Raw genomic sequence first — 17,772 nt, forward strand, 5'->3', positions numbered from 1 at the left:
GCGGCGATACATCTGACCCTAGCCCAGTATCTACAGGTGTGCCACAGGGCTCTATTTTAGGACCCTTACTTTTTAATATCTCTATGCTGCCACTTGGACAGATCATACATCGTCATGGTGCGAGTTTTCACTCATATGCAGATGACACACAATTATAAATTTTCAGACTACACCTGATACAAATGTGTCCGTTTCGGCTCTTGATAATTGTCTGACTGAGATTAAAACTTGGATGCGGCAAAACTTCCTACAATTAAATAGCGATAAAACCGAAGTAATGCTACTTGGCTCTCCTCGACAACTCAGAAATTTAGACTCTTTTAGCATAGTGATCGATGGGCTTGAAGTTAAATCTAGCTCTGTAGTTGGGGATCTTGGTGTGGTCTTTAACCCTATCCTTACTTTCATCACATATCCGCAATGTCACCAAGGTATCATTTTTTCACCTTCGTAACATTGCTTGACTGCACCCTATGTTGTCTGTGCCTGATGCAGAAAGGCTAGTTCATGCCTTTGTTTCTTCCCAGCTTGATATTGCAACGTATTGTTTGCAGGTGTCTCCAAGGCTGCTATTAGCAGGCTACAATATAATCAGAACTCTGCTGCTCGCATTTTAACTGGCACTAAACTGGGTGCCCATATTACACCGGTTTTTGCTTCTTTGCACTGGTTGCCGGTTGAGAACAGGATTGACTTTAAAATACCGTTGTTAACCTATAAGACTCTGAACGGTTTAGCTCCACGTTACATTGCTGAATTGCCTACACGTTAGACACCCGTAAGTAATCTAAGTTCTTCATCCTCAGGTTTATTGGCAATACCCAAAACTAAGCTTCACTCCATGGGCAATAGGGCTATGCGCCCAAACTTTGGAACGACCTTCCTCAATCTATCAGGGATGCCAAGACCGTTGATGCTTTTAAAAAACAGTTAAGATACACTTTTACGTTAAGCATTTTTATCATGATTTGGTTTTTGATTTGTATAATTTCTATTACGTATACTCTTAATATGCTGTATGTGTATATGGTTCTCTGTTGTGTTTGTACAGCACTTTGAGATGCGTGCATTTAGGCGCTTTATAAAATTATTTTTATTTTTATTATTAGTAGTAGTAGTAGTAGTAGTAGTAGTAGTAGTATTAAACTGACCTCAAGCCACACGTGGTATTTTTTCACAAACCTCTTCATAGTAGTGTATATCGATAAATCATCTCCTGATCACTCGTTTTATCACCAAACTACTCAATAATGCGATCCAAGTCATTATTTTATTAATCTAACCTCTCAAAAAGCTCTGCAAATGTCCGGGATATTCTTGGAGCGCTGGATGCAGAAGCAGCTATCTTGTTTGTTTATGTCTGTGGTGCCGGGGCTATGTGTATTGCTCAGATCCGCCCCCCCCCTTTTTTTTTTTTCGGCTTCTCTCTGCCTCACTTGGCCATTGAATGGTTTTCTCGGCTAGAGACCTGTGTTCTATGTCTTTTTGATGATGTTGGACAGGGTCTGACATCGGACCGGAAAGGGAAAATTGTAATGTCGGACCTGGTTCGGCATAGGACGGCAAGGGGCTAATCCACTGTATGTCAAATTGTAAATGTTAGACGGACAGATTACTATCTTCCGCCAACTGTCATACTGTGGTATAGAGCAAGATAAACAATTTGATACATGCGCACTGTACCGTCAATTGTTTAAATCACAATTAGTAAACTGTACTAAATTAAAACACTAAAATGTGATGGAAATTCAGAAACATCTAACAGATTGGTCTTTACTACACACTTCACACTTTTGTAAAAAAAAAATACAAATAAAAAAATCTAAAATTTTGAGTATGCACTGTTCTATCAGTATAATGGCACATTTCAATTAAGAACAGCAAATTAGATAGACAATATGTAGTGGGACCAAGGTGAAAGCCACCTTGTTGAAATTAACATTATAAAAGGAGAAAATGAAATAATCTGTGCCTGCAGGGTATTTGTTCCAGAATCACTTTCAGGAACAGCTTGACAAACAAACCAACTGCCAAGCCAAGATTCTGGATGAGACTACTGTAGGTCAGGGATACGCAACCTTACAGATCGTGTTTGTTCCAACTTTGTCCTATAAAACTGAATTGACTACACCCCAGGTCCTAAGCACTTAATCATCTGAAACCCATCAAATCTTTTATGTAACAACTCAAGGACTGAAGTTTTCTGCCTATATTAGACTACTTTCTCCTTTCATATATTGAAGGCAAAGTTTGATAACATCTTAAATGAAACAGTACAGGATACTTTAAATAGCTTCAAGGACATCTGATCAAGGAGAAAGACGATTACCTAAAATAAGACTAAACACTGTAGATGTTAGTAAAACACCAGTGTACAAAAAAATAAAATTCAAAATAAAACATTGCGGTTTTAAATACTGCAAACTTTTTTTTTCTAATAAATGATAAAATCAGCAATTTAAAACCAATTGGAAGACTTCAATACACCAATTTAGCAGAGGATCAAATCCATAAGCTAGCTGATCAAATGAGTAACCATGTGACCTGCAATGCTCCATGACAAATCAGGTTATTTACAAAGGATTGTTAATCAATAGCCAGCGTGTATGAAGATATTCCTTTACAAAATCCAACGTAATGAAGTCATTTAACATCAATGCAATTCACAGAATCAGTGTTGGGAGGTCACTCCTTTAAAAAAAAAAAAAAGCCTCTTAAGACATTTGGCTTGTTTTAACGACTGCAATTTGCACTATTGTAATCTTAGTCTACCCCACCTAATGTAAGTTTAGGTAGTCCAAAACTGGTGCTGACCAGGATCTTTATAAGTTGTCAGTATCTCTAACTTAAATGTGCAGTTAAACGTACAGTTCTACCATAAGCACAGTGGAGTGTTTGCCCATTCTAATGTATTACTAATTGTGCTGACCGTACACATGATGTACGGTAGGTTGAAGACATGCTTTCAGTAAGCACTCCGATGCCGCACTCATCTCTCCCAGGAGACAGTGGATATCACAGTCTTCAATAGTGATCAGGTTTTTTAGGGTGACTTTTTGAAATCCCAGTACTGAAACTGCAACCCCTGTCCACTGTTTGAGAGTTTGACAGTGAATATAAAGACAACTTTTGTATTTTATTCCTGAACAGCTCCTTTTTTTACAAATCTGATTGGATTCTTAGTGGGGTGGTTGTTTAACAGCAGTCCTTTTATATTGCCTGGCATAATGGAAGATAGAGGACCAATGCCCCAGCGCTTCCTGTTTTAACATAACATTACCAGCAGTATAAAAGAAGGCGTACTGCCTTTTAAAGAGGACTCATGAAGGCTAGACATGAACAAATGTGGATATCTCTCAGACAACACAGGAAATGGGAGTTGCCATAAGAAAAGAGTCTCAGGAATTTCTATTCATACATGTTATATTAGTGCTGATTTAGTGTTGGTAAGTTTAGGCCTAAACTTTCTTTGATCACATAGCTAATTCAGTTTGGGCAAGATTGGAGCAAAATCAAGGCAGTTATTGTCACCATGTAGAGTGTGACAGACGGTGACAATTCATGTAGAAGGGGCCTCACTTCATTTTTTTTAAATGAAGACCCTAAAATAAAAAACACAGCTTTAAAAAAAAAAAAAACATTTAAAAGAAATCTGGTTAATGCTATCTCACTTAGTCCAGGTGTTTCTGGAACTTCCTTGAAAAGGTATGACTGATGTTAAAGAAGTCTTGCCTTTTTCACTCCCAGTTTCCTCTTACTGTACATTAGACATCAGGTGACTTGTTTACCCTTTTTCCCCCCTCAAAACAATAGCTTTTATATCCCAAGGGGACTTCATCCGTCCCAAAACAATAACTTGGGTTGGGTGGGGATGGGGTAGGGGGGTGGGGAGCAATTTTCCCCACACAGCTGTGGCTGTGCCTGTGCCTGTGCAGATCGTCAAGTTTGCAGGTTAAATGTTATCAGTTACTTCAGACAAGGTAATGACATAAATTACCACCTTCATAAGAAAGTTTACAAACAAGAGGAGGCCAGTTGGCCCATCTTGCTCTTTTGGTTGTTAGTAGCTTATTGATCCCAGAATCTCAAGCAGATATTTGAAGGATCCCAGGGTGTCGGCTTCAACAGATTGTTTCCTGCTTCCTAAGCATTGAATTATGATGTAATCTGTGTGGCGCCAATACCAGGGTGTATAGAAAACTAAGCTGTAAAGACAGCATGGAGACAGCCAAATATATCACTTTAAATGAACATAAACACAACATTCAAAATGTGTTATATTTTCTAAAGTTCATTATGAAGCAAACATGGTACAGATTCAGGTAAATCTTCATGCCACATTCCAGTGTGTTAATCATACAGCAAAGCTAATCGCAGAATACATTTCCTTCCACTAATCCAAAATCGTTTGTTGGTAAAATACACATTTGAATGTCATGCATGTTCTTGCACCAATGAATAAAAAATAAAAACACACAATTAGGAAACAGTAAGATGCAAATATAATCATGCTGTGACAGTTTATTCACCTTATTGTTTTTCAGTTTATTGGATTTCCCCCCTCCTCCTTATACATTCCTGTTCAGTCTGAAAGTACCAGAATTGGGGATTGTGCGTAGCCCGATGTTTTCATCGCTATTGATGAAAGGGCCAAAAAACAGTCCTAAACTGTAGGTGTGTTTTACTCACATTCCCTAAAGTGTAGTTTCAATCTGCTTTTCAACTTAAAATAATGTTCTATTTGGCACACATATTCAGTTTTTGTTCTTGAATTTTATTAACCGACATTTACACAAGATTTGAAATGAACCAGTTACACAAAGAAAGCACAATAGCATTCAGTATGACACTATCAACATTTTTAAAACTACATTCCAAATTACAGGAAGTCAGCATTCTACAGAATACAGCTTTAACTTAAACTTCAGTATGAAATGAAGAAGCATGCTAGATTTTGTCAAGAAATATAATGTTCTATGAAGTCCTGAGTAACTACATGGGTTACCTTTTACATTTTTGGCATACTGTATTCTCTGCCTGCTGTGTTTTAATGAAGGCAATCTTTGTAACACCAGCACATCAGAGACTTGCAGGTGTCTGTCCTTGCACCGACAAATTTAACCTGCCTTTGCAAACGCAAAAGCAATAAAAAAAATATATATATATATATATATATCTCTGTCCGAGCATTAAAACACATTAACAAAGAAATCTGGTGGCATCGCTCAAAGTAAAGCAGTCTTACATGGATTTGAAGGGGATAGGTTTAAAAGACACGTTTGCTTTTAAAGAGACCCAAACAAGTGTTTAAAAAGGGGTGGTGGCAGTGACTTGGGAGTTGTTACTGTGTTGAAGACACAGCCACAGAAATAGAACAGACACACATTTGGTTCGTTTGAGATTTCTAATGCAGTGAATAGCGGTACGGTTCACTTGGGGGGGGGGGGGGGGGGGACGACTATTATTTTGGACATTTATTTCTTGCTGTAGGTAAATTGTTATACTGACTGCTGATCCGGAATCAGTTCCTCCCTCGTCACCAAATTTCTTTTTCACCCCCTTTGTGAATCCAAGCAAAACTTGAGTTCTTTGGAATTACACTGCCCAAGCAGTGAAGCAATGTGACGAAGTTATGAAAATGGAGGAGAAAATAAAAAATAGCTTAAACCATATGCACATTTATATATTATTTCAACATATGACTATATCCCTACCGTGTTATGTGATGATGACTTGCAAGCCTGTAGCTCAAAATGAGCTTTTAATTCCCATTTGAAATGTGTTCTCACCATCTTCATTACATTGAAAACAGTACTAGACTAGCCATTTATTCCTCACTGTAGGTAAATTGTTCTACTGATTGCTGATCCAGGATCAGTTCTGCCCTCTTCACCGAATTGCTTTCTTTTTTCTTTTGTTGCTTGTTATCTGCCATGCTCCTTTCAAATAGTTTTACATTTCCCTTCCCGGATCCATTCCCCCCCCCCCCCCCCCCCCCCCCGACATATCTTTGCAGTAAGCAAAGCCACTTGCCTAATCTTCATTACGTTATGTCTTATTTTTTCTCCCTTTTATTCGTACATGCACATACAAATAGCTATTTTACACCTCTTAACCCTTTGAGGTCCAATGTCGGACCCTGTCCGACATCATTAAAAAGACGTCACACAGGTCTCTAGTAGTTTTTTCTCCGGAAACGCCGAGAAAACCATTCAATGGCCGAGTGACACCGATAGGAGTAGAGAGAAGACAAAAAAAAAAAGGGCGGATCTGAGCAATACACATAGCCCCAGCACCACCGAGATAACATGGACATAAACAAACAAGATAGCTGCTTCTTCATCCAGCGCTCAATATCATGGACATTTGCAGAGCTTTTTGAGATGTTATAGTAATAAAATAATGACGTGGATCGCATTATTGAGGAGTTTGGTGATAAAACGAGTGATCAGGAGATTTATTGGTATGCACGACTATGAAGAGGTATGTGAAAAATACAGCGAACAAGGGGTGTGGTGGTGCCGGAGATGCAGTACTGAGTGTCCTGTTGATATGCAGTGCCCTTTAAACCTGTTTTACTATGAAAAAAAAACACTAAACAGCGCGTCTAAAATAAACTGCGAGTGTGAAAATAAATTGGACCCGACGCGCTGAATAAATGAACCGCAAAGGGTTAAAGGTTTTCTGTTCTTGTGAAAGAAAACAATAAATGAGCTTGTTTGCAATCATCTATGATGCTTCGATTCTTCTTTGTATGCATCAATAAAATACAAATGTAGGAAAACATGCAGAATAAAGGCTGGTTTATACCTCCGACTGCGACCCAATTTTTGGTCAGTCAGTGGTCTTCAACGGTCTGAATGACATCATCCGCACTGCCATGACCTTCGTCTTTTCTGGAAAGTCGTACAGCCTTTTCTTGTGTGTCTACGACCGCAAGACGCACAGGGTCGCAAGCCAGTGAAGCATGATAGCACATGTTTTTGAGCAACCCAATAAACATGAACAGAATAGGATTTTAAACTTGCCTCTAAACTGAATGAAATTAAAGCGTAAATGAACCTTTGCTAAAATAAATATTGGTGCTTACATAGGCTACCATGCGCAGCAACCACTTGTATAATAATAATAATAATAATAATAATAATAATAGATGAATACAATGTATTTTTATTTGTATTGTTAGTTTTTTTATTTATTTGAGTCACTACTAAGTTAAAGTCGCTATTTATTTTCTGTATGCAATTACTTTTCCCATCAAATCAGTAACCTTGCTCTGATCAGAACAGCTGATCACTTTGTTTGCTGCTCATAAAAATATGAGCCAATTTACACATTCACTTCATGAGACGGGCAATTTTAAAATCCTGTCTCAGTCATAGGGCCTACATTTAAACTGTTTTAGAATTATAAATGTTAAAACATTAACAGATATCGTTTACTTGTCCTTATTACAAAAACAAACAGGTATTGTTTACTTGTAGCATTTACATCAGAAAATGAATACAAACAATAACATAGTATTATATTGTGTGCTTGTCATCAATTTATACATTTGTTTTATAAGTCACACAAAAATAACACTTTGCATTTGTACTAGTAAAAACACTTCTGTAGAAAAAATATATAATGTGACATTAACTTCTATAGCCACTTGCTGTCAAACATTGGGTATTATAACTTCGACCTATACTGTACAGTAGAAAAAAAAAGTAGCCTACGCAATGTCACTACAACAACGTTAGTTAAATTCTTATTTTAAGCATACACTGCTTCAAAATGCAGCCCAACTTAAATTGTTCACTTAATCAAAAACAAAAAGATGTCATGAAAATATGCGGGTATAAAATTCAGTCAAACTTGAATTTGTTACTAAACAAGACGGCACAGTAATAAATTCTAGCTTCAAAATGCCGCCTAAGGTCTTTTCACACTGAGTGCATTGCGTCAAAGCCCGGTGTAAATTCTTTTTTTTTTCCTATGGAGGCATTCACAATGGACATTTCGCGTAAAACCGACAGCGTCAGAAATAGACCTTGTCCTACTTTTCTGTCCGCGTCGGGCGTAAATTTGTCTCTCTAACCAATCACACTCCAGCTCTCGCCCCTTCGTCGGCATGACAACAAACATCAACAGGTAGCCCCTACTGTATTTCATTAACACAGAGATCGGCCTAATGAAAGTGAGCGATTTAAAACAGTAGATATTGCCGAAATGAAAAGTTTCCTTAAAGATAATGGAAATAAATTGAGCTACAGTAAAGAAAACTCTTTCAATGATTTTTAACAGCAACACAAAATGAGACCTGACATGTTTAAAAAAAAAAAAAAAAAATACCTCCATCTGAATTAAATGAATACATGTATAAATTGGAGAAAGGCATGAGTATAGAGCCCTGTGTTTCAAACACAAACTATATCTTTAAAACTGAATAGTTGTATAAAGTTTAGTTTTTTTAAGAACGTCAACCAAGCCTACATATTAAATATGGAACACATTAATGTTTCTGTTCTGGTTAAAGTGCTTTAGCGAACCAAAAGTAAAAGCTGTTGCTTGTTTAACTTATTTTGCACGTCTTGCGACTCCGATGTAGTTAAAACCCAATGGAAGAGCTTGCGGGACCAGTTTTCTCGGGGGGGGGGGGGGGGGGGGAAAGGAGCAAAAAACAAACCGTGGGCAGGCAGTAAGAAATATAAAACCATGGAAATACATGCTGCAAATGCAGTTTTTGGAGCAGCATTTGGAAAATGAAAATGTTGAGAAATGTAAACAGTCAGCAGTAGGGTAATTAATAATAAATAATAATAATTCAGATATTTTTTCTTATTTGCGCTGTGCTCATTTGTTTTAATTATGATTGTTCAGGTTTTTATTTTAAGGGACAGTGCTCCATCATACACATGAACGAGTGGTAATTAATAAGTATATTTAATAATAACACATCTCGACTTCTTGTGCATCACAGGTTTGCCGTTTCTTGCGTTCTAATTATTTGAACGCCTTTGGTGTGAAAGCAACTTAACGGTGTAAAAATAAGCGGGACGCTGACGCTTTGACGCGATGCGCTCAGTGTGGAAAGACATTAATACACCTGCAACCAATGCAGATTAAGATAAACAAACGGAGCAAAAAACAAAAATTACATAAGCTAATTCCCACTTAACGTTTAGAGAGCCCACAACTCCATAGAAGTTACGGAGATTGCTGCTGTAGTCTTGGTTTTAAAAAAGTGCTTTCAGCTAAACTGTTTCCGTTGAAGGATTTGACCGGAGGTGATGCCAAGCTGCCAAAGAGAGAGACAGAACAGAGACATCGTAGAGGCAGTTTTGTAACTAACCGCGCATCAATGCGGCATTTGAACAATAATCAAACTATCAATGTAATTTAGTATTAGACCTTTTTTTAAAAAAAAAAAAAGAAAAACCCCACAACATCAGAATAATATTCTACTCGCAGTTCATCGTTGGATTTAATGTGGCATCAAGTCTGTTCTGCACACTACTCTCTATCTTATTGTTGTCTACAGATATTAAAAAGAAAATCCAAACACCGCTCTTTTGATTTACTGCATTTTTATTGCACGTTACACAGCACTGCTGAGTGTCAGTGTTTTTTGTGTCATTAGTAAGGGCGCCTGACCAAACATTAAATTCTATGCTGGAAGAAATTTAAGCATGAATATCTTTTGCATATTATCGGCTAAAATAACACAAACTACCGACAGCCGATTGTGTTTTTTCCCCGTTATCAGTGCCATGCCGTTAGGCTACCAATTATCAGTGCACCCCTACTAAATACCGCCCCCCGCAATTTTTCTTTCTGCCAACCTTTACCTCTCCCCACTGTTAAATGCTGTACGTTGGCACATGATGGTCCAATATGAATTCAAGCACTTATGATTTATATGTTCCTTTAAGTAATATAAAAAAGTGAACAAATGTGCATGTTTGATGATCCAAAAGCCACCAACCTGCACAGATCAAAGTCCCCCGCACAGATTTATAGATCTACTTGCAACAGGCGTATTTTGTATATTGTCCTGAAGGACAGTCATCAATCCAGTAACAGTCCAAATTAGAGAGAAAGGGACTGAATCTGTCAAAATGGATTACGCACTCAAGAGAAATTCTTCTCAGCCAGCATCATGTAAACTGGTTGAAAAAATTACTGCTTGTATTAACAAGCTTCTACCTAGCCAGGAGCCGCCATTAGCTATATGGCAGATTCCTTCCTTTCCAGTTCAAATGAGGTGAAGAAGCAACATCCTCTTTCAGGGCCTTAAATAATTTGCTCCCCAAGAACACATAGCAAATCTATAGGAGACTGACTGGAACTTCTATGAGATTGCATTTAGTTATGCATGGTTAAATAGAGAATGAAAATGTGTCATTATATAGATCATTTGGAATCGATTTTCCATTTCTGGGTCATAACACCAAACAACAAACAATGTAAGTCCTCATCAAAATTAAGGACTTTCAGACCCAACAATGAAAAAAAGCTCCACCGTCATGTATTGAAAACACATTATTTTGCTTGTTTTTAAATAGCCTAGCATTATACCAATTATTGTTTTATATAACATTGTCAGGGTTGGGGTAAATTCCTGTTTTCAATGCCAATTCCTTTTTAAAATCAATGACCAATTTCAATTCCCATTCCTTTGAAGGAAATGGAATTGACATTTTAGACATAATGAAGAATTGCTGTGATTGTTCAACTGCTTTCATTGGAAGTAAATGTAAATCTTTCACCCCTTCCTCCCAAACAATACAATCATAACACAATCACATTTAACATGGGATTTTATGGCTGAATAGGAATTGCTTCACTGATTGTAATCTGAATTAGTGACAAACATAATGTAGCTTGTACTCTCTTATACCAAGTACTGCTGCATACACTGACACAGTAACTTGTTTTTGTAATCCCAGTTTGTTCTTAATATTTACACAGATTGAACTAGTATTACTTCACTGTTATCTTTCTCAGCAATCAGCTGCTGTAAGTGTGTCCAGCATCTTTTGTCATGACAGCAATGCACATCAATGGTAGATTACCCGCATACTGTAGATTAATAAAATAATTAATTTACTGCAAACAAAACACTAAAAAAACTGAACGTTACACCACTGGCACTGTAAAACAGCCACGAATCATTGCTGGGAAACATAAGGATGTTAATCTTGTACATGTCAAACTGCATGCCCCGAACAAATTTCTATTGCGGTGACATTACAAAACATGGAGGCGTAACTGTACTAGAGAGATTAGATTTCCTAGTTCACAGGACCTACGATCTGCTGCACCACTGCTCTGCACACCCCACACCCGATTGGAATTCATCAGTATAGCTCGTCAATAAACTGGAAAATAATCTGTTCAGTGTAGACTTTCCAGGCCCACAGATGCCGCACCACTGTGCAGCAAATTAACCTAACCGACTCAGTGCATTAAATAGACTATATATTTGAACAAGTCTGGCGGTTTAAAAAAGAAAAAAAAAAAAAAAAAAAAAAATCAGTTTTGCCCCCCACCCCCGGCCCCCTCCCCTTAAAACAAACAATCTGCTGTAAATGGACAACATAAAAAATGCAAAGTTACAGTATTACATTGAGCAATCGTGCATTTGAAAAAAAAAATATATATTATCACAATGATCATAATCAAGGTAATCATATTTAATAAGTAACATATGCAAGATATTTAAGATAACGTCTTTATTAAATTGTATTGTTACATTTATTACACTACAATTAAAAAGGGTTAAATAGGAAGCTTCACACTGGGTTGCAGGTAATATAGATAGCTGTAGAAGATAACCATCGGTTATGTATTTATGTAGATGTGCTTTTATATACACATGAAAAGAAAATATCATATCATACTTACTGCTGACTTTCATGCTCCCGAAGGCTGACGGCTGCTGCACTGGCTTGCAGCTCTCTGCAAAGGAGGTGGTTCTAGGCCGCCCTGACATTCTCTATCCTTATGGACTCCGTCTCTGACTCTATCCCGGTATTTCTTGTTGCAATGTTCTCAATACAAATTGGGCATTAATCGTAGTATTGATAAAATGAAAAAAAAAAAAACACTTTCCTTGTGATTCCTGTTAGGAATGTGCACCCCTTTATTTCTGCGCGAGTCCAAGTCTTTTTTTTTCTTCTTTTTCTTCAAACCATCCTTTTTCAGATGCTTTCCTTTTCAAATGATCAGTTCGTCAACGAAAAAAAGCCTTAATTATCCGGTATCTCGTGAATTTTTTATTTATTTAATTTAGCCGTATTTTCCTTAAATTTTTTTTTTTTTTTTTTAATCACTTATTTAAGTGTTTAATTTAATGTATAAGGTCCATCTGTAAAATAAAAAATACCAAGTGTAGGTCAATACAGTTTTCTAAAACAAACTGTTTAGTTTAAAATATCAGTAAAATTATTCATATTTGAGGTGGAGACTCAATGATCCGACAGCAGCAGCCATGGCGGCTCCCTTGCTCAATCCAACCAACAATTCAAATGAAAAATTTCCAATTTCCCGATTTTAAATCAAACGTTTTCAACAGAACCACCGGCTCTTTTAACCCCATAAACTTGAAAGTAATATTGTGGACTGTGTAGAATCGGTTTACAGATTAAGAAACAAGTTTAAATAGCTCTATAGCCCGCAAGTACCAGTTTTATTACCACTCCAAATTCAGATGATTTTTTTTTTTTATTCCGTCTCTGTCTGTCTCTCTGCTCGCTCTCTTTGTCACTCCAACCCACCCGAGCGTCATTTACGTAACATACGGACGGCGCCGACTAGGCTACTTCAGAATAGGATGAGAGTTGCGGCGAGGAACTTCAGTAACTACCGATAAAGAATACGAAAAAATACACGCGCAATCCTACGTATGAAGCTCTGATCAGCCAATCAAAAACATCCTTTAGAAATAGGCGGAGAGATGTGAAGCCAGTAGGCCAATCGGGTTGCTGCGCCCCCTCCCAGGTTTCCGAAATTGCCGAATACAGCTTTTTCTTCCGCGAAAATGACCCGAAATAGGTAACAGAGGCGGGCAGAATTTGGACAGAGCTGAGACCGATCTGGGGAGGGCCAATGGGACGACTGCAACTGCCGTAGAGGATCGCGTTTGTACCAATAGAAAAGCTATATTGTTTCTCGTTTGGGGTTCTTTAAAAGTCAGTTCCTGCTATTTAGCCAATAGAGTATTGCGCAGAAGGTGCAGCCCTGTCGCTGTGTACGTGCACTCTGGTTGGTAAAAACAACCATGTTACAAAAAGTAGCCTGCAGTGTAATCCTCTGGAGAGAATAACGCTGTAAAGGAGACCAACACTTTGTTATTTTATTTTTTATTTTTTATTTTATTTTATTATTTTTTATTATTATTTTTATGAAATATAACAGTACTGTGTAGAGCACTTACTGAGCACTGTAGAAACAAAAATCAATTATATATATATATATATATATATATATATATATATATATATATATATATATATATATATATATATATTATATATAAATACAGTGTCTTGCCTAAGTATTCACCCCCCTTGGACTTTTCCACATTTTGTAGTGTTACAACCTGGAATTAAAATGGATTTAATTGGGATTTTTACCATTTGATTTACACAACATACTTAACACTTTGAAGGTGCAAAATATTTTTTATTGTGACACAAAAGTTAATTAAACAAAAAAAAAGACATTCTACCAATACTACTTGGTAGAAGCACCTTTGGCAGCAATTACAGCTGTGAGTCTTTGGGTAAGTCTCTACCTGCTTTGCACATCTGGATCCTGCAATTTTTACCCATTCTTCTTGGCAAAATTGCTCAAGCTCTGTCAAGTTGGATGGGGACCGTTGGTGAACAGCAATTTTCAAGACTTGCCACAGATTCTTAATCGGATTGAGGTCTGGACTTTGACTGGGCCATTCTAAGACATTCAGGTTCTTGTTTTTAAACCACTCCAGTGTAGCTTTGGCTGTGTGTTTAGGGTCATTGTCCTGCTGGAAGCTGAAACTCTGCCCCAGTCCCAGGTCTCTTGCAGACTGAAACAGGTTTTCCTCTAGAATTTCCCTGTATTTGGCTCCATCCATCTTGCCCTCAATTCTGACCAGTTTCCCAGTCCCAGCCGATGAAAAGCATCCCCATAACATGATGTTGCCACCACCATGCTTCACCGTGGGGATGGTGTTCTCAGGGTGATGAGCAGTGTTGGCTTTGCGCCACACATAGCGTTTTGCGCTAAGGCCAGAAAGTTCAATTTTGGTCTCATCAGACCAGAGAACCTTTTTCCACATGTTTGCTGTGTCTCTCACATGCCTTTTGGCAAAATCCAAACAGGATTTGATAATGGGTTTTTTTCAGCAATGGCTTTCTTCTCGCCACTCTTCCATAAAGCCCAGCTTTGTGGAGCTTCCGGGTTATAGTTGTCCCATGGACGGTTTCTCCCAACTAGCTGTGGATCTCTCCAGCTCCTTCAGAGTTACCATTGGCCTCTTGGTTGCTTCTCTGACTAATGCCCTCCTTACCTGGTCACTGAGTTTTGGTGGACGGCCTTCTCTAGGCAGAGTCGCGGTTGTGCCATATTCTTTCCATTTTTTAATAATGAATTTAACAGTGCTCTGGGGGATGTTCAAAGTTTGGGATATTTTTTTATAACCCAACCCTGATTGGTGCTTCTCCAGAACTTTATCCTGGACTTGTTTTGATAGCTCCTTGGTCTTCGTGATGCTGTTTGTTTAGATATGCTCTCTAACAAACTCTGGGGCCTTCCAGAAACAGAAACACATACACACACGCACCACACACACACACACACACACACACACACACACACACTTTCTTCTGTTTACGAAAATTTGGTTCTTTGTATTTTATACACATGTGTGTTACTTATGGCTACAGGTGAAAGAGGAAATCAGCTAGCGCCAAAAGCTGATTAAATCCCTTTAACACAGACAAAAAAACAAAACAAAAAACAACAGTATTTGTGTATTAAAGGTCAAAACCCCTACAAAGAATTTCACATATCAAGAGGTGCCATGCTGTTGATGCAAATATATGATTGTGTTAACTATACACTCCAGTGATAATCCAGACCACCTCCCCCACCCAACAAATGATCTGCAATGCACTGCAGTGGCACAACAATAGAAATGCAAAGGTATAGTACAAATGAGTACTGCACTCTAGCTGTCACACCAGAGATTTTAGGCTGACTGGTCTCATCATATTTAAATGTCTTGATAATGTATAGGGATTGAATGTTGGATGCATGTCTAGACAGAAGAGCATGTGTTCTTCCAGCTGATGGGTCCACTGCAAGATTACTCACAATCTCCATCACTGTTGATGCACAGGGCAGTTAAAGGGTTATCTCTTGCATATTTAATGCACTGTCATTTACAAGTCAGATTAGAATTCCACAGACTGATGAAGAGTTTCCTGTTTTTTATTTGGCAATTCGTGTCAACAAATACAGACAGTGGAGAAAAGTTACATAGCTTTAAGGGTATACGTTGTAGTGCGAAATTGACATTTTATTGGGTGTCCACTTTAGTGATGTCTAAAAACACCAGTTATGACTATTTTTCTATTAAACAAAAGGAATGTAAACAGATAAACATATGCTTCCCAAAATGTATTTTTTGTATTGAAAAAATAAACTGAGGGAGCATGTATTTTTCTGTACAAATAAAACCATAACCAAGTCAAATAACCAGATACTGTTCTGGTGATTATTTTTGTTGTGGGAATGATAAAGTCTGTTTTGAAGTGAGTACAAACGTTTTTTAAAGTAACAAAATACTGAATTATTACTGTTAGAAAACAACAATTTATTCAAAACTAAGTTATGTATTCCTTGTTTTAGGATTAAATAAAGACTATGAGGCACAGCATGGTTTGTGTCTTAACTTGAAATATCCCAAAGTTAGCTATTTACATTTTCTCGTTGTCATTTATGTTACGAGTAATGAATGTATAATTCATAGTTGTATTACGTCTTTGTGCATGAGACAGCACATTTTTAAGTGTAGTTGCTACTGACAGGATCCACTGGGCACATGACTGATCATACTCTTACGGTGCCCCTAAAAGTGATTCATTTTGCGTTTTCTTCCCTTTGAAGCAACCTCATGTTTCAATACAGATGCTAAAGTCCCCCGATGGTTTCTCTACAGAGCACGTGTCTCTTTCAAAAATAAAACATTTGTATCTCTCCTCTGTCATTCACTTGTCCCTAGTTCCAGTAAAACAGGATGATAAAACAGGGTTCTAAGTAGAAAGAAAAATAAACTGTGGCCGGCAAAAGAAAAGTAACTAATGATAAGGAGAGCAGTAAAACTGTACTGGAGTAAAACAAAACCAGATTAGGAAACAGAGTGTTTTGCCTGTCTCTTGGTTTCTAAACACTGAAAGTGCCAATTACAATTTAAAAAGTTTCCCCTTAAAGTGAGGACATGTCCAGCTTGCCAATGCATGAAACAGTCATAGGTGAAAACACTGTGTACTATGGTTCTTTATAATACACCGTGGTTATCGAAACGGGCTGCCCTGTACACAAAGATAGTGTGCTATTTTCCAGCAATGAGAGAAGCCTGAGAATGAATCAACAATGGAAATGAAATCATTGGGACAATAACAGCCTAGCCAACCAAGTCCTGGAATGATTGTTTGAGTCACTGTACATACATACAGTACAGTACTTAAAGGGTACATCAGCACTACTGGAAAGATAAAACATAAACTATCCCATCTTGCTGTTCTGAATGTAGTTGGTCATTGTATAATAACTCGTATGCGCCCAAACATCTGCATAATGCCACACTGCTATGCCCAAAATCACTGTTTTTGTGCATCTAATCTGAGCCAAAAAACATGACTCTGAGACATATTATCTCCGTGTGGAAACACACTAGTCTGTGTGACAAACATGGTCCGTCTAATTTTCCATAAGGAAGGAACTTGTACACGCTTTCGTTTTGTGTAGTAGACATCTTTCACACTGTACATGTTATCTTCAAATGTTGTATTATGATTAATTTGCATTCACTAAAAAAAACAAACAAAAAAAAACTGTGCTGTGTAAGTGGTTGTGGGGAAAAGAAAACCAAGACGGTGTTGTTCTCATTTCCAACTAATGAAGGGACCTACCCACAATTATAGCAGCACTGTGTTATTTCAATATACGTCCCCAAAGTCTTAGATATAGCTCCAGCTGATTCGGAATGTTTGCAGAATGGACACGTATCAAATAAACTAGCAAATGAGATTCGTAAACGATGTATTTCTTTCGGAATGAGGTCTTTGAGGATGATCCGACCTACAAAAAATAAATATTGCATTTTTTCATCCTTCGTATTTGGTTTTCATTTGCATTTCCTGACACAACCCATGCACAATCATCTACATACCATTGAGTGGGAAAGTCGAATTCGGCCACAAATTCCATCTCCTTGTCAGTTTCTGAACAATCTGATGTTGAAATATTGTCTGCCATTATTTCGGACATTCCCTGTGTACAGTCACGCTGTGTTGCTTCATTTAAAACCATCTTTTAAAACCATTCTGTGTGGAACCAAACCCCCAGAGGAATCTCCTAATCTAGAGAGTGTGGTGCACAGCTAACAACGAGAGACAGAACAAGGCTGGCTGAATACCACTGGGAAATGTGTTGGCATTTGGAAAAATAAATGCAAAATTAGATTTTAAATCATTCATTTACCATTGGTTCAAGGTTAGTATATTATTGGTTAGAGGT

General features: G+C 37.6%; 1 protein-coding gene across 7 annotated transcripts in view; it reads right to left on the reverse strand.

Moving 5' to 3' along the window:
* The window catches only part of LOC117407370 (glycogen synthase kinase-3 beta), a 68,398-nt gene extending 55,536 nt beyond the window's left edge, over nucleotides 1-12,862 (reverse strand). For 4 of the 7 annotated variants that reach the window (XM_034012341.3, XM_034012342.3, XM_034012343.3 and 1 more), the window contains exon 1: nucleotides 11,893-12,862. In XM_034012341.3, the coding sequence (XP_033868232.1) occupies nucleotides 11,893-11,980 (88 nt within the window). In that variant the 5' untranslated portion in view covers nucleotides 11,981-12,862. The remainder of the gene's footprint in view (nucleotides 1-11,892) is intronic. The other 3 variants (XM_034012347.3, XM_034012345.3, XM_034012346.3) reach the window with 1 other exon arrangement.
* Nucleotides 12,863-17,772: the final 4,910 nt, after the last annotated feature.

The sequence above is a fragment of the Acipenser ruthenus genome, chromosome 8 (assembly GCF_902713425.1).
Source record: "Acipenser ruthenus chromosome 8, fAciRut3.2 maternal haplotype, whole genome shotgun sequence".
Lineage (NCBI taxonomy): Eukaryota > Metazoa > Chordata > Actinopteri > Acipenseriformes > Acipenseridae > Acipenser > Acipenser ruthenus.